Here is a 23,454-nt window from a genome sequence, read left to right as displayed (position 1 = left end):
TGGCCGTCTGCATGACTCACTCCAGTTTATCAATGTCTCTCAGGTACTGGGGGCCCAAAACTGGATACAATATTCGACATGTGCTCTCATGTGCGCTGAGCAGAGGGGAATGATCAGTCCCCTTGACCTGTTGGCTGTGCTTCTGTCAATGCAGCCCAGGACACTGCTGAGCTGCTTTGCTGCCAGGGCCCACAGCTGGCTCCTGTACAGCTTGCTGTCCACCAAGATGCCCAGGTCCTCTTCAGTAGAGCTGCTCCCCAATCAGTCAGGCCCCAGCCTGGATTGTTGCCAGGGGCTCTTCCTTCCCAGGAGCAGGACTTTGCATTTGTCCTTGTTGAATTTCATGAGGTCCTTGTCAGCCCATTCCTCCAGCTTGCCCAGGTCCCTCTGAATGGCAGCCCAGCCCTCAAGCATATCAACTGTTCCTCCCATTTTGGTGTCATCTGCAAACCTGATGAGAGTGCGCTCTGTTGCCTCCTCCAGGTCATTGATAAAGAGTTTAATCAGGCCAGGTCCCAGGATAGACCCCTGCGATGCTGCACGCTTCAAACTGGCATCTAGGTAGAGTACAACCCATAAACCACTACCTGCTGAGCCTAATCATCCCGCTAGTCTTTTACCCATCTAGTTGTCTGCCCATCCAGACGGTAACATCCTAATTTGGAGAACTGTATGTAGAGAGGCTTATATCTACCTTGCTAACTCCAAAAGCAGAAGGAGAATTTGAAAGAAATTGGAAGAAATACTTTGTAAGGAGGTAGTCTAAGAGAGTCAGGTCAAACAGGGGTTTGAAGAAAAATAAGCTGTATGAGAGACTGTCCATGGTGAGAGAGGATATGTGAGTGTCAGGATAGGCTGGTAGCTTGACTAGAACTAACTAAGCTCCAGCTGGAGTGGATGGGGGTGATAGTAGATGGTGCAAAATGGTTTTATAATAAACCTGTAATCTGACTACACCCCAGAACCTTTTCACAAGTCTAGGTGTCAGATCCACACAGAGATCTGATGCTGTGATGTTCAGCTCTCCTCTGCCAGAAGGGTGCGAGCACAAAGGAGCAGATTTCTCTCCTACTTAAGTGGGGAAGCACTTCACCTGCCTTTGAAAGGCAGCCTTTTCTGCATAGAAAGGTGGTAGCTGCTGTCCAGCATAACGCATTCTTGTTCAGGGATAAGAAATACAGTGTAGTCACTGTTTGAAACAGAAGGGCAATATAGAAATCAGTGTGCAGCTGGGATGGAAATGCAAGACATCAGTAACCCCAGACATTTCCATTAGGATCTGCGCTACTCTGTGTTCTGATTTACAAGAGAGAGACAGAGCCATTCCAAGGTTGTCTAGACAACATCTGAATGCAACAGAGTTGACAACAGTAACAAAAGAAATCAGAGATGATTTCTGTCGTCTCACTGAAAATTCACACCATTGGAGGAGTCTGAGAGATTGGAAGAACTGCTTAAAACAGGGAGTGAGTCTCCCTCAGATGGAAGAGCCTGGGCAAGTGTGTAAATCTGCCCGCAGGTACAGAACATCTGTAGGCACTGGGGGTTGGAAAGGGGGCAGAGGAATGTTCAAAGATTTTTATAGAGTTGCTATCATTTAAAATCTTTAAAAATGAAAAAAAAAAACCAGTTCTTTTCCTTCTGGCTGCAAGGATACTGAAGTCTGCAAGGCAAGGCACTGCTGTTGTGTTTGGCCAGTAGCCAGCCAGACAGGCAGTAAGACTAGCGGGCATGTAAACATTTTGTATGCATCTCAATAGAAATTTTACTTCAAAGCTGAATTCTGGAAACAAAAGAGTCAAGTACAGATTTTCTCCTCTTTTTAATTCCTTTTTAAAGTGTAAGAGGGTAATGCTTTGTGCCAGGGAAAATAACCGGATTAATAGCCCTAGAGCCTGAAGTCTGGAGAATAGATAGGCGCAATATGAGCTTTCTCTACACAGTCTGCTACTGTGCTTCCATCTCAATTTATAAAGACCACACCTGGGGATGCAGGAAAGCTCATTTTTCCATAGTATCTATGAGGTAGCAGCTCCAGCGAGTTGTGATAGTCTGTTGAGAAAAGGCCACCTCTCTGTTACGTTTAGATGATGATCAGGAGCTCATTTTGACTTAGAGCTTTGACTAGCCTTTAGAAATGGAGCAACTCATATGTACTCTAAAACAGTAAATCTCAGGTTCTCAGGCAGAGGGTGGTTTTTCTGTGGTAACTGGAAGGAAGTTCACTAGTGTAAGTCATTGCAGCACACTAGTGCAGCGCAGACTTGCTCCTATTCCTGTAAATGTACTGGATCAGGTATTGGAAGCTACATCACCTCTTTGGAATGATCTCCTACTTTGGAGACTCCTGTCATAGTTTCCAGCATAGCTAAGCTGTGCCCTCACTCCCTTCCCTTAGCCGTGGATCCTGAAGATGCCCATCATAAATAACTTAAGCCCGTAAAGAATAGTTAAACTTTTCTCAGACAAGAAAGTCCTGACCTTTAATGGGCCAAATAGTCGATGACATTTTTGAGAACAACTTGAGGGAAAGAGGCTAACAGGCTTGGTTTCTGCTTGAACTCACCAGCATGAATACGGGCATCTCCGGCTATAGCGGCAGCAGTAGAATTGCCATTCACGGTCAAGCACAGATGGAAAATACTGGCTCTGGAAACCGGCCACCAGCCCATTGTTTGAGCAGGTCTGATACCTAAGAAAAAGGAGAAAGAACAGAAGACAATGAGGAAAACATGATGTTAGATTCCCTGATAGTTTCAGTTGCTTTCTAAAACAGCATTAGAAATTTTGATTCAGGGATGATGTGGAAGGTTTAGCTCTGTAGAGAGAATCACTGTTATGTACTGTATGCAATGATTACTATATACTGCGTAATCATTTTGCGTAAGAAAGCAGCAGTAGTTAACTAATAATGCCTTAGCATTTTACATTTTCAAAACATTGTACAAACTGTTTTTAATCATTTAACTGTTCCAGTATGCCAGTGGAGTAAAGAAATTGCTCAGGTTTGCCATTCTCAACTTTTTGCAAGTTGTCTGGCTGACTTTAAAATAGTTTGTTAATGCCTTTGTCATTGACTGTTGGTATTTGGGCATTTGGGGTTCACTGGAGTCACTTTTCAAGAGTTTCTCTACAAACAAAAAAGCTTTTGTATGAAAAGTTCAGCATTTTCTTTTCTCTCTCTTTCTGTCTTTCTGTCTTTCTCTCTGTCTCTCTCTCTCAATCATCACTCAGGAGAAGGCACTCTTAACAGAAAACATTATAAGCTTGTAAAGAAATCATGATTTGCTAACACTCTTTCACATGAGGAAAATTGAAACCCAGATTTTATGCAATTATATGACTCACATAAATTTTGTAACTAGATTTTCAAAAGACAGATCTGCTTCTTCCATGTTTTCTGTGTGCTGGAGAGTTATCTCATACAAATACATCAATACCTTCAAGTAATATATATATATTCTCTAAGCATGCAGATACATGCTTCTGTCTCTGCACACCCTACAAGCAGCTGGTCACTGATACCCACATTAATTCAAGCAATAATTAGAGTTTGAGTAGCTTGTTTCCTTGAGACAAAAGAGACCAGGAGAGCGTGGAAACAGACAGCACATGCGCTCAGCTGTTGAGCGCCCATTCATTGAAGCACCCTCCTAGCCTCATTGGCTCCTCACTGCAGAAAATTACAGCAATTCCGTTTCTTCCATTTCCTTTCTCCTTTTCTACGTGAAGGAAAACTGGCAGCCTAGAGCTCTAGCAAACCTTCCTTGTGATGCTTAAAATCAAACACATTGATATATTCAGGAGACACTTCAAAGAAGTAACTCGATGATTAAGAAATATCAAAAAGTTGCCTTAGTTTCATTAAAAGCCTTCAGAGTTTATTTTAATGGTACTGGAGTTCCCAGAAGGAGAAGCACATCATCTGACCGAGTTTGGCTTTAGGACAGTCATTCACTTGTGCATACAGGTCCTGGTGCTGGCAAGAGGTGAGGCACAAGTACTTGGATGCAAAAGCTGCAGACCTGACCAATTTTGACCCGTGCAGGGATGAATTCCTCTGCCTAACTTTAGGCTTCCAGCTTTGAACCAGAGGTCTCTTCCGTCTGTCTCTTCCTCAATGTTCTGTTTTTCAGACAAGATTCTTTACATTTGTTTGTATCCCTGCATCTCCCATGTTGCTGGGGCCACGCATCCTCGCTGTGCTTTGTGAGAGGCCCTTCAGAGTTCAGCATTGATGGGGACTCTGAGTTGCTATGGTGTCACGCCAAGTAAGGCAGTTTGGCTCACGCTCAGAGGGTTTCAGAAGGACTTTGATAGGAAGTTGCTCTGTTTTTTTGGCATATGGGCCAGAGGAACATATGGCTAAGACTCTGTGTAAACATATTGGATAGCTTCAGATGATTGGTGTTATCCTGATGGAAGAAGGTTTGATACACAGAAATATAGGGAATGATTGTACCTGTTGCAAAATGAGCACTTTTCTGTATTAACTTGTGTGCGGTAGAAACAAACTTGTGTTTCTACCTTCTTCTGCCTCTCCCTCTTCCTATTTATGTGCATTCCCACTGCTCAAGTCCTTGTGCCCCTGGAGTTTTTCTAGCTCTTTGGTATAGGTGCAATAACGGGAGCATTTCCTTCCCCCTTTTCTCTTGCACTTCCTCTCAGAGGCTTTTGCACTGCCATTTCCCATCCCTGCTGCTTAGCATCTAGTGTTCCTGCCTATATGTGTCTTTGGGCAAGGTTCTTCCTCCTCCTTTTCTCTCCCCACCTGCTCATATTCAAGCTGGGAAGTCCTGCCTTCTTTCTTCCCCTCTTTCCTCTGTAACTGTTTGTAGTTATCTTGACACCTCTGCTAATACACTCCAGCTTAGAGGGAAAGACTCATTTTGGGAAAAAAGTCAGAGGTGGACCCTTCTCTTTATAGTGAATTGAAAATAGTAAAGATAGTACTCCCATGTTTACATGCACGCATATTTGTGTGCCAAACTTTGGGAAAGTTTATTTTTTTATTTCAAGTCAGTTTGCAGGCTATCATAGTTTTAAAAATATATATATATGCTTTTGGAGTCTCCTTATAAATAAGTTTGTTAGATGTAGAGTATAACTAGAAAGAAGTCATGTCTTATAATGATACTGCCATTTTATTTTAAAAAAATTCAAAGGAAAATCTGAAATATTCTTTTAAGCTAATGTCCACTTCTTGCCTATCTCTGTGTCATATACTTGAAGCCCTGCAATCTGGTTTGCAAGCTAAATGTTAGGTTCAGTGAAAAGAAGATAATGTTGAAATTGAAGTACTTCACACTAGCTTTGAGAAAGCGAAGTGCTGTACTTTAGCTTTGAGAGAATACAAGTTTTTTTTGTTTGTTCTTTCTAATTTCAAAACATGAAGAGAGGGACACTCTCAGAAATTGGAGTACTTATTTGTGAGTTCGTGTGAAGTCTCTTCCCTTTCCTTTCCCCAGCTGGCCTCTTTCCTGCAAGCACAAAGTAATTCTTCAAGGGGAACAAACATTCCCCCCGCTCCACACACACGCACACTTTTTTAGACAGATGCTTTGAACACTAATCTGAAAACAAGCCTTACTTTGTGAGAATTTTTTCCTTCTCTGTTGAATTCACTACTCCTGTCACAGCAAATCCTGCAAACCTGTGTGGTGAGTAAAAAGCAGCAATTCAGGACCTTTGCTTTATGGCCAAGTCAAAAAATTGCCTTTTTTGCCAGACCCTGTCTGTGACAGTATTGTTATAGAAGATAATTCAGAATTCAGAAGTATGTCACTGGGTTCCCCTCGCTAGTGAAAGCCTGGCATTGCTAAGAGGAGAGGAAGATACCTTTTAGAAGGTGAGTGTAGATGAGCACGAGAAACCAGCCGGGACTGTGTGGGATTAAAGTTGGCTATGAACAGGTTGTTTTCTTCTATTTGGCTCAGATTTTGATGCATCAAGGACTGTGCTTTCGATCTGGTACTGGGAGATGGGGAGGTGAGCTGGCTGGGAGCTGGAGGAGTGGGAAGATTCGTGGCGACAAGGGTCAGGTGCCAGTGAATGGAAAGTTGTCCTTCCCTTCTTTCACTTCCATCTTTAGAGCGTGATTTTCTGACCTCAGAAGTCCCTTATACTGCTCTGGTACCATATACATAATAATGCTGTATGCAGACGTCTGCATTGTACATGAGTCATAGTCTTAAAGCTTGAAGTTTTGTATATTTTTAGGAAGGTATGTGTATTGTAATACACGCTATCTGCTTTTTTTTTTTTTTTTTTTTTGGAACCCAGCATAATTCTGGCTATTTGATTGAAAAATCATGTCTTTTTTTTGATTTGTTGTAAATGGCTGCAGGGTTTCATAAAGTAACCTACAGAGCCTGATCTGGGAGGAGCTGTGTGCAGCAAGAGAAAAGGGTATGGTAGCTAGACTTTCCACAGCCTGCTGCAATTGCTATGAAAAGCCTCTCCTTTGCCAAATCTTCTTCTGAGCTGGTTAATAGCTGTGTCCTTTGTACAGCTGAATTCTGTCATGGTAAGCAACCAAAGGGTGCATCTATGCCAGCATTTTACTTCAGATCAAGAGTGCGCTTTCAAAGTAAATCATGGTTGTTTACTGATTTTTGGCTCGCAATGTAGAATGATCGTGGAGCAGGGAAACCGAATTTCCTTCAGATGGAACTTAACTGGAAGATGCACTCCACAGCTTGCCTTGTGCACCCCAGTCAGCAAGAGGCATTTAGTCCATGGGACCAGACTAGGACTGGTTTGAAGAAAACCACTCAAAATGCATATTTGGTTTTTGATCATCTGCCGCATTTTTTGCAAATGATGGTGTAGCCTCAGAGGCTAAATGTGTTTCTCCTTCACTCAACAACTGCCTTCCAGACTCAAGACATAATATTGCTTACAGCACTGTTGGTGTTTTGAACAGTAGCAGCAATGTTGGTGTCACTTCACAATTATGCCTGCATATCCTTTTTGTTCTGTGCTAGACAATGCCCCAGAGCGTTGTGCCCCACGTAATGCTGGTGCTGCACTGCAACAGATCTGTTAGGAATTAGCCTGAGCAGTGTATTGTCTTGAGCCCAATCCAAAGAGGAATCTTGCTCGCTACAGATCCACTCAGGGAGGCCTGAGTTGACCTGCAGTGGCTGATGCTTTCTGAGCCCGTGTTGAACCCTATCATCATGTGAACTAAGCAGGTAGCCCTTGCGGTAGCTCCGGGAATCCCAGAGTCTGACGCACAGCTAAGCTGACACAAGGTCACGCTGCATTGCATTAAGGGCAATTTGTTCCTTATAACAGCATCACCTGACAGTGTCGTTCTATGCACTTCCAAAAATCCCATTATTTTGTAATAGAGCTGATGGCTTCTGTAAAACCTATCATTAATTACTTTAAAGCTGCCTCCCTAGGCTTTGTCAGAGCAGAACGGATCTGCATTTTATGGAGCTGCGTCAGACATGACAAACTGACCCAGTAGAAATAATGTTGCATTCTTAATCATCTGCAGTCCTTCCTGGAGCGCCTGTGGAAAGAGGTGGCCTAATCTCGCTCGGCGTGTAGGAGCACGGCTAGAATGGCGGAGGCGTTTCTTAATGAGACGTTAGGCACATTGATTTCCAGCAGTGTTGCTTCACCAAAGCCTATTCATTTCAATATCCAAAACTTAATTTCCTTTTGGTACGGTAACAGAGCGGAGGCCCTGTCCCGCTGCCCTGAGTTATTTTTGTAGGATGTCCTTCCTCCGTTAAATTGTTCATTGCATGATGGCAGCTAATGTAAAGGTCAGTCTGTTACGGATGAGTGGGGAGGAGAGGCTCAGGCCACTTAGCTCAGGCGTCTTGAAACACTGACAATCAGACTAAGGGAACTGCTTCTCCATTTTTAGTTAGGCCATGCTGATCTCTAATGGCCACTTCTACAAGGAGTCTTTACTATCCATTCTGGAGCGGTGAGACACATGTTCATGCACTTCCGTGTGGCCAAAGGCAATCTTGCTGTCATCTTGCACTGTCTTTTTCTTTCTCTCATAAGACCCAGATAATCATGAAGAGGCTATCAATGACTTTCCTTCCTCCTCTCTGGCCAAAGGGAAGGCAAGATCCTGATCCCCCAATTCATTTCTCTCTGAAAGTTGCTGATGAGTCCTGGCTACCCACATAAAAATCCTTCTTCTGAGAAAATACTCCCACTGGCCTCAGTCCACTGCAGCTGTGTTAAAGCCTTGTAGCACTAGCCCTTTAATATAAACGTAGGACTATGAAGAAAATTAACTTGTTTATGTAGATAGCACAAATGGGAATATTTTTAAAGAGCAGCTTGATTATCAGGTTTGGGTAGTACAGCCTCAGATCTGAGACTTGGGATTGGTCAGAGATTCAGAACAAAAACAGTCCTTCGCAGATGTACTGGGATGTGCTGCCAACGTCTGAACAGGAGGCTCCTACAGACATTTCCTTCCTTCGCTCATGAGTCTGTCTTTGCACCCGTTTATGGGAAACGGGATTGTGCATCTACTTTAAGGTCCTGAATCTGTGAGTTTGTGTGGGTAAAGACAAGGCAAAAGAGAGTGGGGTGGGAGAATGTAGTCATCTATTTTTTTCCAAGTCCCATTCAAACACTTTCTCAAAGTTTAAACAAGTTAAAAAGGCAGCAAACATGCATTAAGTAGCACTTTGCTAGAAATGTTTCTACTTTATGCCTTATGAGTAACTGGGAGTATAGTGGGGATATGGCAAGGTTCCATAGGTTCCATCTATATTATGTGAGGAGGGGTATAAAACAAGCGGTTCCTCCTGGAAAGAAAAGTAGTTGGTCTTTCACTTGCAAGCTTTTGTGTATTCGTTTATTTAATCTGTATCGTCTGATACAGTCACTTTCAGGCAAGAGAAATAGTTTTTCTTAAATACCTCATTCAAAGGTTGGTCTGTAGAGACAATTTTGTAGTAGCCAGCGAAGATATGAGGCACAACCTCACCAGAAATTGCTCAAACCTTACCTTTTCTTAGGTGGTGGAATTTTTACGAAAGGTCAAACTTCCTCCAGTACAACTAGAGCTGAAAACATAGGCTTTGTTCTGTCTGAAAAGGCACGATTCCTTATGCTGTCGCAGCAGATAGCTAGAAGGGATGTTTAGAACCTGGGGATGTCCTGAAGACTTCTCCCGGCTCCAGACATGAGGATTTCCAAATTATCCAGGAACAGATTCTCCTCCCTCAGAAGAGGGCAGTACTCAGGAGAGGCACTAGGACCTGTGAGTAAAAGGAGCTGGGGCAGATTCAACAAAGCCTTCATATGTATTCTTAATTTTAAACATATTCACTGGTTTATTGAGCCAAGAAGGTGCCGGTGATATCTAATTCCATCTCTTGCCAAAATTGTCCCTATGAGTCTTACATCGTGTTCACAGGTTTCCCATGTCCATTCAGCAAAATGCCGTTAGAGCATGCTGTCTTTAGTAGTGCATGTGCATATGCGCTTAACTTCAGAGATGCGCTTATTTAGCAGAGCACTTATAGTTAGATGTGTTCTGAAATGCCAGTAGGTAATTTTAGGTAATTGTCGTAGTTGATTGGTCTTCCCCTGTCTACTTGTGGAGAGAGATGGGATGCCCACGAGGGCAGTTTTTAGAGTACCTGTTTCTCTCCATTGACTCCTGAGGGGAGCATCTCGATTAGGTTCCTAATGTTGATTTGCGTCAAATAATGAGTTGGAGACTGTTTCCTCTCTCTGCTTATATTCCCACTCAGTTTTCTCTCTCAAGCTTTTCTTGGTTTGTTGTCTTTTCTAAGGAAACAGCTCTTGGATTTGTCTCTCTCATGCAGCTGCACAACACTTAGGAATGGTGATTTGTGAAAAGGCACAAACACCATTTGTCAGAGGTCATTTTTTGGTGTTTCTGCCAGACTAGAGTTCCTGTGACTTGCCTGAGAGACCGGAGAGAGTTCAGAGGAGAGCTGCGCATACAAACAGCGCTTGCTTAGAAGCTTTGCAATATAAAACTGCCAAAGGAGGATGAGAAGAATGGAGAAATGTTCAGCCTGAACAAAAAGCACCGTGAGGGTCCAGGGGTAAGGGAAAAGCATAGCTGCTACCTATTGATAAGTTAAAGAAAGTTTGCAAAGAATGTAGAGTACTTGTTCCCATTACTCAGTGAAGGTAAGGCAAGGAATAAAAAGCCTCAGTTACAGCAGGGGAATTATAGGTTACTTTTTAAGGAAAACTTTGTGGCTTTGTGGTTATTTGTGGAACAAGCCATGGAATCTCCCCTGGATGTGATGTGCAGGGTGAGACAAAATTCTCTGCGAGGCAGAGTTGAAGAAGAAATAATACAGTCCATCATATCCGGATGGGGACAGGACTGGATAGTCCAGCAGAGTGCACTCTCAGCTGACATGAGCGTAATGTGTTGCTCGCAAAGAGACTGATCAGTCAGGAGGTCAGAGGGAAAAGAGAGGTGGCTGAACAGAAAATAATGGTACAGATCACGACTCATATTTGCGGTCCTGCTTGGCTACTCTCTTGAGATCTCTCTTGAGGATCTCTCTTGAGAACTGTGGGTGGCCTCCAAATAGCACTGAGAGGAGTAAGGTGCAGGCAAAGAGAAGTAGTTTAAATACTGCCAAGAGAGAAGGTATGGGAATGTCAGAGGTACCGCAGGTTACATCCACACCGTTACATTAATTTGAGGTTTGAGCTTGCCCTCAGCCACCTGAATGGGCTACCTGTGGGCCCACACTTTCACTCCGGTGCGGATGAACCTGCTGGGTTCTCTGATGGCAGCATTTGGGCACAGTGAGGGATGCAGTGGCTTGCAGCAAGCCTCCCATGTGAAGCACCACAGATGCAACCCCCTCAGCCCAGTGGTACAGAAAACTACAGAACACAAATCAGCCACAGCTAGCTTGGAAGTGCAGAAAAAATTAGCTAGTTAGGAGCACACGTTCACCTTTTTTTCCAAAGGGGTTCCTGTTCCCAAATCACTTTGGTGTTTTTGTCACCTGCAACTGAAACAGAAGAAAGAAAAAGTTCTGCATAGAGAAGACAGATAGATGTAAAAGTGTTGGACTGGAAAAGCTCATACAGGGAAAAAATAACTAAAATAACTCCAAAAGCTAGGAAAGAGAGTTACGCAGAGTAATACATTAAGGAGGAATTGGAAAGAAATGTATTTGGTGGAAAAGATGGAACTGAGAGAAGGGCAACAGGGAAAAATACAGGCAAGAAAGAGGACCAAGTGAAAAGATTTTTAAGAGATGAAAGAAATGAGATTCAGATAATATGCTGAGTGTCTATTCATACTAAGCCTATGGAGCCTGATGGTGAATATGGCTCCATGGTTCAGCTAGCAGAAGAAAACATTTTGTGTAGACTTGCACGGTATCCTGTTTGTAAGAAATGTACTTGAGCAATTGCTGTCAGGGGTATTCAGAAGGAGAATGTTAATTTTAGTTTGAACAACCCAAAGGTCTCATTTGAAATTATTATGCAATAGGTATAAATTGCATCAATATATGAAAAATGAAGAGGTAATGCAGTATTACCACAATGTCTTCTTTGCTTTCTGCCTGTCTGTTTTTGCAGCCCTCCCCCTTTAATTTCAGTCTTATTCCAAAATGAAGTATGGGGTCAATCTTTTTTTCCTTAGCAGTTGCATCAGCCATAGGAATGAATCACATGGTAAATTAAAGAGTACGAATAATTCAGAACAAAATTTTGAACCATTTAAAAAGCAGAGGCTTCACATTTCATTTTTAACCTATTCCCATATAATGTGAAATCTACAAAAATTAGATTCAAATTTTTGGAGCAAAACTATTTAAAATACTTGAAAATATTTTTGCTTTCATTTCACTGTGTCCAAAGAATATTTCATACACAGAGTTTTCCAAATATGTGTTTTACATTTCTTGAAAAATCAGAAGAGAACTAAATATTGGGGTTATATACTGCCTAAACATGAAACACCATTCATATTTCCATAAAATATTATGGCCATAAAATGTGATCACCTTTTGCCTCCGAGCTTGATAGAAAATGGAATGCTACAGTCAACCAAAACTGACCATATTAGGGAATTTACAGGATCTTTTTCTATCCTTGTCATGCATATATACACTACCATCTTCACTCATGAGTGTGAATTTTTGGCTCCTTAATACCAGCGTGACTAGAAAACAGCCTTTGACTGGGCCTGAGCCAAAAAGCTTAGCAACCACAACACAAAGAGAAAAGCCAGTGTAATACTGAGAAGAAATTTTTCCTAGTGATAAGAACAGGAGTTCAGAGTCAGGACTTTGAGGATTTATTCCCCCGTTTAGTCACTAATTCCATGTGTGGCCTTTCAGGGGTGACTTTACCCTCTCCTTATTAAAGGTTCATACCTCATTGTCCTCATCTGCCACATGGCACGAGCAAGACCGAGCGACTTTGCCGCTGAGGCTGTGAGTGACCAAATGGCACAGCATTTGTAAAGCACATTGAAACCCTCCAGTGCTACAGAGAAGGCAAATAGCATCCTGATCACCTCCCATGCATGCAGCATGATTAATGAGCCTAAGACAGTCATTCAGGGTAGCTAAGCAGATGGTTATGGCAGCATTAATATGCATTTGCATTGCTCTGACCACAAGATTAGCATATGCATTCCACCTCGGGTATCACGGCTGCGTCACCAGCGGACGATTTGGGGTATCCTACCATTCGGTCCCTGCCCTGTTGATCTCTTCCCACCAGCACTCGGTCGGCTCGCCGAGGCTCTGGGCCGCCGGCATGCACGCGTAGTTCCACAGCCTGTCGGAGCCCTCCTTCTTGCTGAAAACACTCCTGATGGCCACGATCACCTGCCCGTGCGGACACTGGAAGTTGAAGCCCTGCCGGTACACATTGGCCCATTCATCATTATCTCCGTCGTTATAGGGGCCATAGTAGTAGTCACCATACTGGCCCCACGCCAGTGTCACGAAAGGCAGGAACACAGAGAGAACGGCAAGGTCCATATTGACGATGCTTCTGGCTTAGAAATGCCCCACCAGTTTGTTGGGCTGGCCTTTTTATATCGCTTCTAACATTTGGCTTCCAGATGTTATGCTTCCAGATCCAAGTGCAATGTGTCATTGCTTAGCAAACCTTCTCTGAGTTACAGACACGTCCAATTACTTTTAAGGTGGAATTCTGCAAGTACAGTAACTCTGCAGGCCATAGGAATGAGGGTTTCCCACAACTGCAAGTTGTCTGTGATCCCTTGCTGTACAGCTACTGTATAGAACAAAATATACATTGTAATGCACGTGTCACAGACATCCCACTTGTGCTCTCAAGAGAGCAGTTCAGTTTGCAAACTACTTTATTTGAAATTAAAGCTCTCTTTGAAGTTGCCCTGTCCCATCATTAGTAACATCTGACAAAATGTGATCTTGCCCCCCCGCCCCCGCTTTTTCCTTAAATATGAGTGAAATGATTCTGTCAGTTCCTAGAAAGGTGGAAATTGGGCGAGGTGGGGGAATTCACTACTCTCATTGTAAAAAATCCTTTACACGTTTTGGCTTGGTTTGGTTGCAGGAGGAGTGCAGCCCAGATGACCGAGAATCCAATGTTCTGGCTTGGCATGGAAACAGCCCACATTGGGAAGCGGGGCACCAGCTTGCTCCATGCAAAACTGTTTCTGCTGTGACTGGGTGTGAGCACTGTAAAACTGTGGGTCCAGCAGATATTTTTATATGAGGGCTTGCACATAAGCAATTTACAGTGAGAAAAACTTTTGTGTGTTACTACAGCCCATGGAATATTTTTTATCAAGGCCCTTTAAACTACCTTGCGTTTACCATGGAGCTGTCACTGGAAAATGGCTATGCTACAGGTTCACAACCTGGCTTACCACTTGGAAACACGTTTGTATAGCGTATCCTCAGATCATTTCTTTATCAAGAAACCATCCTATTCAGGAGAGCATGGAAGGGTGAGCTTTATTTAATTATATACTTCAATCCCATTGAAAAGTATGGGATCTGAGGATGATTTCTTAAGTAATGTGCTTAAGCTTTCCCTATTCAGAGTCCACCGTTAGTCTAACGTACTCCGTATACGTGTATGTTGCCTATGCTGTGTTACTAGTGAAATGCATGACCCTTGGAATGGCTCCGGATTCAGATCCAATCTCTTCCTGTGAAATAATCAGAAAGGATCCGAGACCTTTTATCTTGCTGCAGATTTCTCTTCTACCCTTTTCTCTGTCCCTCTCCTCCACTTAGGCCATGTGCAAAAATTTACATTTGAACTTTTATTCTGCTGCTGATGTTCTCAGAAAGATGATCTGTAATAGGTAACAGAGTGGACTTGCTCCAAATGGCAGCACTTCTCTAGGGAGCTCCAAATTCATCATGTCCAGGTCATTTCTTCATTGCTTTGCAGGAGCATAAGTGTCCCAGGAGGCAGGTGCCTTTCCTAACCAGCCCCAAAACTTAGAAGCTGCCTGTGGAAAACATATCGTTCAGCCTCGTCAGGCAGGCTGGGTGAGTGGTAGCATGCCTTTAGCTGCTGGCCTTTTTTGTAGCAGAGCCTCATCTGACAAGCCTGGAAATGGGGTTGAGCTCTTTGCCAAGAGCAGAGTGCAGCGTTGACCCAAGTCATCCACGCTCACAGTAAGTGCGGATCCACGTGAATCTGGGCAGCTGAGAGCTGCTGATCTAGCTCAGCACCTGTCTTCCAGCTGCAGCAGGAGCAGGTGCTGGGGGGAGGATACAGAGACAGCACAAAACAGACCTTTCCCTGGAGCCACCTTCCTCTAGATGTGTATTGACGGTGGGGAACACAGGTAGCTGAAGTCTAGAAGAGAGAGGAAGTGGGAGATTAAAAAAGACAGTGTTCCCAGGGGCATCAGAGAGCAGTCTTGAATTGCATGATCTCACATAAATATTTCAGCTAACTTAGTGTACATTTTTCCCCGCCTTACATCCTCAGACACGTAGTCAACATCTGGGAGCACCATACGCTGCTCTATATGCCTGAGAGGCATTCTGGAAGTGATTTTAGCAGGAAGTACCACATTATCATATACACAATCCTCTCCTCGCATAACCCTTACCCCTTCATAAACCCTACTCATTGGAAAACTCCTCAAATAACCCACACAAAATCAGGGGCAAGAGGGGATGTGAAGTAGGAGGAGGGCATTGCAGTGGGTGGGAGACAATCTTCCCCTGCCTACTTTTGATGTGCACGTGAAGCTTTGAGGTGTCTGTTGACATTATTCCTGCATATGGATCTACCCTGCCTGATTCCAGTTAGCGTGTAAGGTGGCACTTCCATGCTACGCTGTGATCAAGAAATAGTTTAGGTGAAAAACTCGTGTAGGGAAGATGATAGTGAACACAAGAGGTCTGGAACCACAACTCTCCTGTAGCGCTCATGGCACTGCAGACATATTCTGTTCAGGGACAACAGAAAAAGACTGAAAACAGAAAAAAACTGAAAAGCTACAGTTGCGCATTTTTGGCTCCAATGTTTTTGGGGAACTTTTAATAATTTCATGCCTCATTCTGATTCTGAATAAAAACGAGAGATTTGAATTTCTTACAGGAGAGACATGATGTTTTTCTGTCACCTTGGAGTAGAGCGGTGTTTGAGAGTGGGGGGAACTGTGATATGAAAAGTCCTGTTGGGGTTAAAAAAGGAAGAACTGTGTACATACATGAATTTTCTTTCAGGGTAATGTTCTATCAGCTCTGAAGTTCACAGCAGCTTGGTTCATGGAGCAAAGCTGAGGCTACATGGGGCTTGTTTCCTTAACACTTTACACCACTGCTCCAACCCAAATAGTTGCACTGATGTTACCAGTGCTGGGAGCTGCAAACGTATGTTTCCAGTGACTCACTGGCATGTTAACCACTATGCCAAATTCTGCTCAGACCAGTCAAGTAAACATAGTATTTCAAAGGCTGGTGGCCAGCAGTTTAAAGCAGACCTTGGAAGAGCTGCCAACTAGTCTGCCTGGCTGACAGCAAGGCATGATTTGGGCAGCGTTGTGACTTTGGCTGACTTCAGCTAGAATTTGCGCTGGGAGAATAACTCAAGAGATATTGAAAAATCTCTGAAATGATTTGTCCTTTCATTTAACTTGAAAAAGTCAACTGCATGTCTTGCACATTCAATCTTCAGAAAAGAGAAAGTGTCAATAAAGAAGCAGAGAGGAGGTGCTAGGGCCAGCCTTTCGTTACCAGATTTCGTACCAATATGAAATCCATGTTAACTGGTTATTTCATTTTCTATCAGTTATTAGAAGTGCTGCATTTAATCCAGACAAACAAGGATTTATTTTCTGTCTGGCCCGGTGGTGGTGGAGGAAAGTGATTGTTCCAGTCTATTTGGCACTTATGAGGCCACAAGTGGAGCAGTGTGTCCAGTTGTGTACCCCTGGCACAAGAGAGCTATTGACGTTAATACCCTGCAGCAGGTTCAGCAGAGGGCCACCGAGATGGTCAGAGGCTGAAGTGCTCAGCGTACAAGGAGGGGCTGGGTTTGCTCAGCTTGTAGACAAGAAGGCTAAGGGGGAGCCAGCTGCTGTCTTCAGCAGAGAGCTGGGACGTGATGAGAGGTTATAGAGAAGGTGGAGCCAGATTCCCCTTGGGGGGGGTCTCACAAAAGGATGAGAGGCAACGGGCACAAGTTACAGCAGGGGAAATTCCTTCCTATTGGACATGAAAAAAATATTCCCCATGAGGGAGGTCAGGCACTGGAACAGGAGCCCAGAGTTGGTGTGGTTTCCCCATCCTTGGAGATATTGAGAACGCAATAGGACAGGGCCCTGAACAACCTGATCTAACTTTGAAGTTAGCCCTGTGTTGAGCAAGGGTTTGGACTAGAGGCAACCAGGGAGAAATCCCTCCCAAGCTGAAGTACTCTGTGATCCTCTCCTGCTGTTACTGTATGCTCCACTACTTTCAGATGCTCCTTCATGGCACTGCAGGCATTATTAGTGCCTTAGAGCCATTTAGGAGAAATGCAGCAGTATTCTTTTACCATGTCACATTGCAACCATGAAATACAGAGAGATTGCAGTGCTTTGAACTAAAATCATGGATGCAGTTAACCAGCTTGATAGGTTTTATATTAGCACCGAACCTCTATGCTAAAGTAAGGGAAAGAAGAGGAAAGTTTTTTTTAATCATTTGGCAAACACAGGGGCACTAGAGCTGCGACGGGAATAGCAAGGGTTCAGACTTGATCAGCAACAGGTACAATTAGGCCATATTTCTACAAAGCTGTGTTACGTGAAAGTAGTGTCATCTGATTTTAGAGGAGTAGCATTTCTGTCTTGCTGAAGTTCTTCCAGCTACAAAGGTCTGACTCACGGATGACCCATTTTTTTTCCTACTCTGAGGGCAAAAAAGGCATATAAGGGTGTTATCTCACAGCATTTCATCCTTCTGGTGCACGAGAATAATTCCATCCCATATGACTCAGGACTGTAGCCAGAAGTGGACCGTTGCATTTAGTGCTGGTGAAGAGAGCTGAATGCATAGTGCCTGAATCTTGAAGTCCTTCGGACACAAAATAGGTACGGCAGAAGCAGCAACAGCAGCCATATTCTATCTGCTTCCAAGCTAATGCAGCCCCATCATGGTATCTCACAGTGAGAAGAAAGTGTTTTTCATGTCAATTCACTGCATCGGTGAGGTAACACATTTTGAACATATTTTCCATATTTTATTACACATTGTCTCAGAGTGGTGCTGGAAGCTCTGAGTGGAGCTTGGATGAGTCAGGGAGGCAACATGATCTGGGAGCTCTGAATTGAACTCAGTCGCTGATTACTTTTCCATGGCATCTTTGCAGCATGACTTTTTTTTTCTTATAAGCTTCCTCCATTGTCAGTTTTTGTAAAGGTGTGAAGATTTGGGGTGCCTCGTTATGTTTTTGCAAGGAGGTTATAGAAACCTTGCTAATGTGGGGAAAGATGAAGCTGCTAGAAAGCTGTGCTTCACACGGGGTGGAGTTATATCCTTGTCAATTTTTTAGCTCAGAGCTATTGCCTTCTATCAGAGTAGCCCATATGGTGAAGGCTGGAGTCCATTCGTCAAAGCTACCTATTCTTAATGATACTTTCCTGTAGTGCCTTTCATTTGATGTTCTTAAACTACTTTAAGTTCAATTGCCTTCCTGAAAAGTAGGAAAGCTTTTTTATTCTTATTTTACACAATAGATCCAGTGACCCACCCAGTGTCAGACAGTACCTCACAGCTAGAAACGTGAATCTAGACTCTCGGCATCGTATTCTAGCCATGGGAAAACACACTTTTTCCAAACACATCCTTCTGCTTTCCTTCCTTTTACTTCCTGGTAGAGACACTGTTTCAGCTTCCACTTTGCTCTTTGTTTGTAAAAGGGATGCTATCACTTTAGAGCCTGTGATGTTTGAGGATATTGCAGAGCTGTTTCCCCTTTGGAAATAGCTGTAGAAAACTCTGATACGATACCACTTGGAATATTGCTGTGGAGAAAGAAAGTGCTGTCTACAGTGCTCTTTTCCAAGGTTAATTGTACTACTTTTGTGATAGATTTCTGCCTAAATGCATAATATTCAATCACAGGTTTAGTAACAGAAACAAGCAGGAAATGCCAAACTTAAGACATAGATCAGAGCGTCCGAGGAAATGAGAAGGCAGCTGGACTAGCACGCATTAGTGAAGAGCAAGACAATCAAATTTTCGTCATCTAGGAAACAGACTAGAGGCCAGGATAAATTTGTCCATCTGCAACTTCAAAATATAACAAAATATTTTAAAAACATAGTTTTCAGGTAAGCGGTGAACAACTATTTCATTAATTGATCATCACTCTTAGATCAGATCGCCCCGGAAAATTGGGTATAAGGATGAAGTTCACAAACCTTTGCTCACACGAAGCATTGAGGGGAGGGCACAGAGAAGAGGAGGATAGAGGAAAAGAGCTACGTTGTGTCAAGAGAGACTTCCTTATCCACGATTTGGGTAGACATGCTAGGATGTCTGCACAGAATATTTTTCAGTTCAGCTAAGTAACACAGAAGACTATTACCATTTAGTACTGGCTTCCATAGACCTCTCCCCAGAAATATGTTCAAATAGATTTCTTAGGGGATATCTGAGGCCAGATATCTGAGCTATTCCTCAGATCTGGGCGTGAGGATCGGGGCATGAGAAACTGTGCCACTTGACTATTGCATACATACAGTAATATGTTCTGAACAGGTTATGAGCAGAAAATGATGCATTATTTGTTCAAATCTGGTGAAAGCAAAGAAATTAGAGGATTCCTGCTCTTTCACCTCCTGCATGGTTTAATCACAGTAATACAGGCTTTTGTCAGACCAGTGACATAACTGCTTCTCCTACCTGCCAGCGATCAGGCTGTAAAAGTTGCCCTATTCTAGTCACTCTTACCATTTGTGCTTATAAATTCCTTCCTAGAGTTATAGCAAATTACAGAGCTGTTGCGATTACAGTGACTCTTCCTGGATCATTACAATGAAGAAATCCAGTTTGACAAGCGTTTGCGGCTACAGTTTCAGATGTCAGGACAGGGCACAGTATTTTTCCAAGTACATGTCACTGCTAAAAGCGAGGTGTTTTTCCCCCAGTATTCTTTGTTAGAGAGGTCTTTTCTTACTGTTGTTGCTGTTGTTTTTATTACTATTTATTTTAGCATGAATGCTAAATAGATTTTAGGCCATAAAATGTATTACAAGTCTCTAGCTAAAGTCCCATATTAAGCTGAGTCAGAGAGGGTGCTGTGTCTGAAGGTGAAGATGCCAAAAGAAAATTAAAAAAAGCCTTGAGCCTTCTGAAAACAGTGGCATTGATTCAGGAGAGAGCCAGATGCTTCAGCGTGAGTCAGTGCTGAACCTCTTCACAGAATTAGCAGGCAGTGTTTTACTAGGACCTTTAGTAAATGAACTGAGTAGCTGAATCCCCCTTTTCGTCGAAGATCTCCTCATCTCTTTTAATGTGAATGGCAGCTTTATATCTATTCTTTGGGCTGAATTCAAGCCTAGCTCTCTCTGCTGTCTAAAAGTTGGTAATTCTGACTTTATGTAGCTGGAGAGCTTTCTTGGAAGAGCAGGGATTTCCAGATCACTGGAGACAGAAGTGCCCTAAAACTTCAATGACTCCTTCAGAAAGTGATCTCTTTTCCAGTGGGCTTGTCAGATACTCGAATACAATTGGTACTAAACCTAAGCATAAGGAGTTTTGAATGTATCTATGAAAATTAGATTCTCTCCCTTCCAACTTGTTCAAGTTTGGTCTCAAAATGTATGTGGCATCAGCTGATTTTTGAAGCATTGAGAAAGTCTATAGAAAAAGCAGCCAAAGTATCTTTCAAGCCGTTCTTCATATTTTGAGATAAAATGCAAAAGAAGCACAAGTCCATTTTCTTCATTTCTAAAAGTCTTGCACAAAGCCTGTTTCCCTTTATGGTTCAATTACCTTTTCTTGCAGTTTAATCCATGAGAAACTTTTTAAAGAAGGCCATGGCAGCCAGCTGTAGCATTTTCAAAATCCATAAACTACTGACCTAGGGCTTAATATGGGCCACAATTTTCCAGACATCTAACTGAAGCTGTCCAACTGAACAGAATTAAAAGGTCAGTTCGCGTGATTCTTACCATGGAAACAAGCCTTCATGGGCAGTGACCAAGTTTCTCCTTCCAGAATTCGGATATCCTTTGAAAATTTTCATATGACTTTCTCTAGCATATACCTTGACCTATAGACCCTAACATCTCTGTGAAGTGCCAGGGGGAAATTCTGAAGTAATCACTCTTAATAACTCTGCACAGGCCCACGAGGTAAGGCTGAGGTCAGGGCTGGATTGATCTTTGATGTTAGAGTGGCAGTAGCTATAATTCCCTTACTGTTCATGGGAATGAGACTGAGTCCAAAGTAGATTTCTCTGTGCTAGATAGAGGGGGGAGGGCTGAAAATGTGACTTAATTCACCAGTGTCTCAGTTTTACAACGATGCAAAGGGCTATATCTCTGTGCAGTCTCTCATGCCAGTGCAAAAGCAATGCTGGGTGGGAAAACTGGTAACTCATAATGTTTTATACCAGTTTTGCACTCTTTTTTTTCTGTGTGTGGAAACAAAATCTAAGAGTTCAGAATGATCCTGTTTTAACAGTTAAACTGGGTTAACAGTTTAACAGTTAAGTAAAGCTGGGTGCTACCCTCCAGCCTATGTTATGTGGGAAATGAAAAGAGATGCTCAGCTGGTCCCTTTTGGCCATACGCTTTGTGAATTTTGATAGCAGAAGTGACAGCAAATCCATTAAAATGCAGCTCCAGGCCTAGCTCCCATTTGCATTCTAGCCACTAAAATAATTTCTTTTTTCCTTAAATTGTCTGCTTTTGTGATGCTGCAGGTGGGGGGAGAGTGAAGGGCATGGGAATTTGAAGAAGGGGCCTCTGCGTTCTGGCACTATAACTCACTGCGAGTGACTTTGTGAATTTTCAGGCTAGCTCAGCCATACACCACTCCTCGTGTGACTCTAACCCCACGTTATTGTAATTAGCAACTATCAGCCACTGAGATGGAGAGTGGAAGTGAAAACCTCCCAGCATCTTTCTGCCAGCTTAAAATCAACCCTGCTGTTGCAGACAGACCCTTCCCCAGCTCTGGGCCTAACCAGCAGTTTGCTGCAAAACAGCGGCCTGGCATGTCCTACTCCCGAAGCAGCCCTGCAGCAACCGCACCGAGGCAGTCCTGTGCTGCTTTCGTTACCACCCAGCTCCTCTGCCTTACCCTGCTCTGTTCTCCTCACATCCTGCCGGCTCCCGGCACCGCTTCGTCCTCCTTCCTCCCCACGCACTGTCCCTCCTTGCTGGCTGCAAGAAGGGAAAATGCTAACAGGAGCGGCCAAGCCAGCAGCCCCAGCGTCGATGTGGGTGGCTGAAAAGCGCAGCTCTCGCTGGCTGTGCCGGAGATGCTCCCGCTGCTTGCCTCGGTGAAGGCTCTGCAACTTGTTCGGCACTACCCGGGGTTCTCTCACTGCCCCCGCTGCCGCCTTGTCCACGTGAACCCAGCAGAGCTGCCCAGGTCTCTCGTGGCAGGCCCTCTCACGTGTATTTCTTCTTTTCAGAGCATCCATCAGTCTTTCTGATCCTGAAAGCTGGTATCCATCATGGTGATACTGCTCGCAGCAATGAAAGATGGTCCCTGCAGGTTGCCGTTAGCGTGAGGAGCTGTCTTTTAGCCTCACTCCAGTTAGAGGTTTTATGTCATAAAATTGTACATCTCCTTTTCATACCATAAGACCCCAGATCCATTAAGGTACTTAGGCATTTACTTTCTATAGGTTTCAATGATGGTTCAGTAGCTAAACCTCTTTGTGGACAAGGGACTGCCTTGGTATCTGCGTTTTGTGCTGTGCTGAGCACGTGCTCAGCACTGAGCAAGCATTAAATGACTCTCAGAGGGCTTACAAGCTTTATACTCTGCAGGTAGGAACTTTTTCAGTCAAAATGTAAATGTAAGGAGATATTTGCACCACCAGCCCATTTTTTACCTGGGTTTGGTTGGCTTGTTTGTTTCTTAGCTTCCCTCTGTTCTCACTCCAGATTTGGCTTCCGCTTTGTATTTACTAGTCAAGCTTGAAACTCTCTACCCCTACGTTGACAGCTCCCTCAGGAGTGAAAGCCAGCATCTGCTTATTGCCCTGCGACAGGCCCGCAGAGCATTTTAGGCCACACAGTAAGGACAATTTTTATGCTGCTTGGGAATGTGGATATTTTGTACCATTCAACCTGGTGCTGTGTCAAAGGAGGGAAGAGAAGTAAGGAAAGTGTTCCCTACCATAGACGAGAGCTTTGCCTTACCCGTATTCTATAGCCTTAGGCTGATTTACCGCAGTCCTGGATTTGGGCCCAAATCATTCGTAAGGAGAAATCACATGCACCAAGTGCAGTCATGCAGCACAGGCCTTCTCCAAAACTCCCCCATCACCCAGCTGGTCCAGCAACAGCAGTGGGGAAAGGGCTTACGTGAGCGGCGTGCTGACACGTTGCCTTACCTTTGCGCTGCAGCAGGGGAGAACTGTATGGGCAGCTGCTTTGGGCAAGGTAAAGAGAGGTCTGGGCTGCTGGGCTGGCCATGCCACTTCTGCTATTGGCATGCTGTATGGTTCTGGGCAAGTGTAAAATATTAGTATGTTGACCTTGAGCCTGATGGCACTTCAGGCACTCCAGCATTGCCAATAAGAAGTCAGGATCAGAAATGTCCATGTCAGTCCATGCTTAATCTGGAGGATGGCCCAAATTCTGGTCTGTATTTGGAGTTTCAGTGTTCAGCCATCTCTGAAAGTCTGGCTGTGATTTATACACTGGATGCTATTCCCCTTTATATACAGGCCCAGTCCTGGCTGCTGCAGATCCAGCTGAAAGCCTACTGAAGCTGGCAGATAGTCTTCCGCTGAGTTGGACTGGCG

At 43.7% G+C, this 23,454-nt stretch overlaps 2 protein-coding genes across 2 annotated transcripts in view; one reads left to right on the top strand and one right to left on the bottom strand.

Moving 5' to 3' along the window:
• The window catches only part of DPT (dermatopontin), a 28,418-nt gene extending 15,347 nt beyond the window's left edge, over positions 1-13,071 (bottom strand). The window contains exons 1-2 of the mRNA XM_009675166.2: positions 12,697-13,071; positions 2,567-2,692 (exon numbers count right to left, since the gene is read on the bottom strand). Of these exons, the coding sequence (XP_009673461.1) occupies positions 2,567-2,692; positions 12,697-12,995 (425 nt within the window). The 5' untranslated portion in view covers positions 12,996-13,071. The remainder of the gene's footprint in view (positions 1-2,566; positions 2,693-12,696) is intronic.
• Positions 5,555-23,454, top strand: part of ATP1B1 (ATPase Na+/K+ transporting subunit beta 1) — a 145,086-nt gene continuing 127,186 nt past the window's right edge. The window contains exon 1 of the mRNA XM_068959673.1: positions 5,555-5,660. The gene's annotated coding sequence lies outside the window, so the exon portion shown is untranslated. The remainder of the gene's footprint in view (positions 5,661-23,454) is intronic.

This window comes from Struthio camelus, chromosome 1, assembly GCF_040807025.1.
Source record: "Struthio camelus isolate bStrCam1 chromosome 1, bStrCam1.hap1, whole genome shotgun sequence".
Classification (NCBI taxonomy): domain Eukaryota; kingdom Metazoa; phylum Chordata; class Aves; order Struthioniformes; family Struthionidae; genus Struthio; species Struthio camelus.
This window is presented reverse-complemented; position numbering and strand designations above follow the sequence as displayed.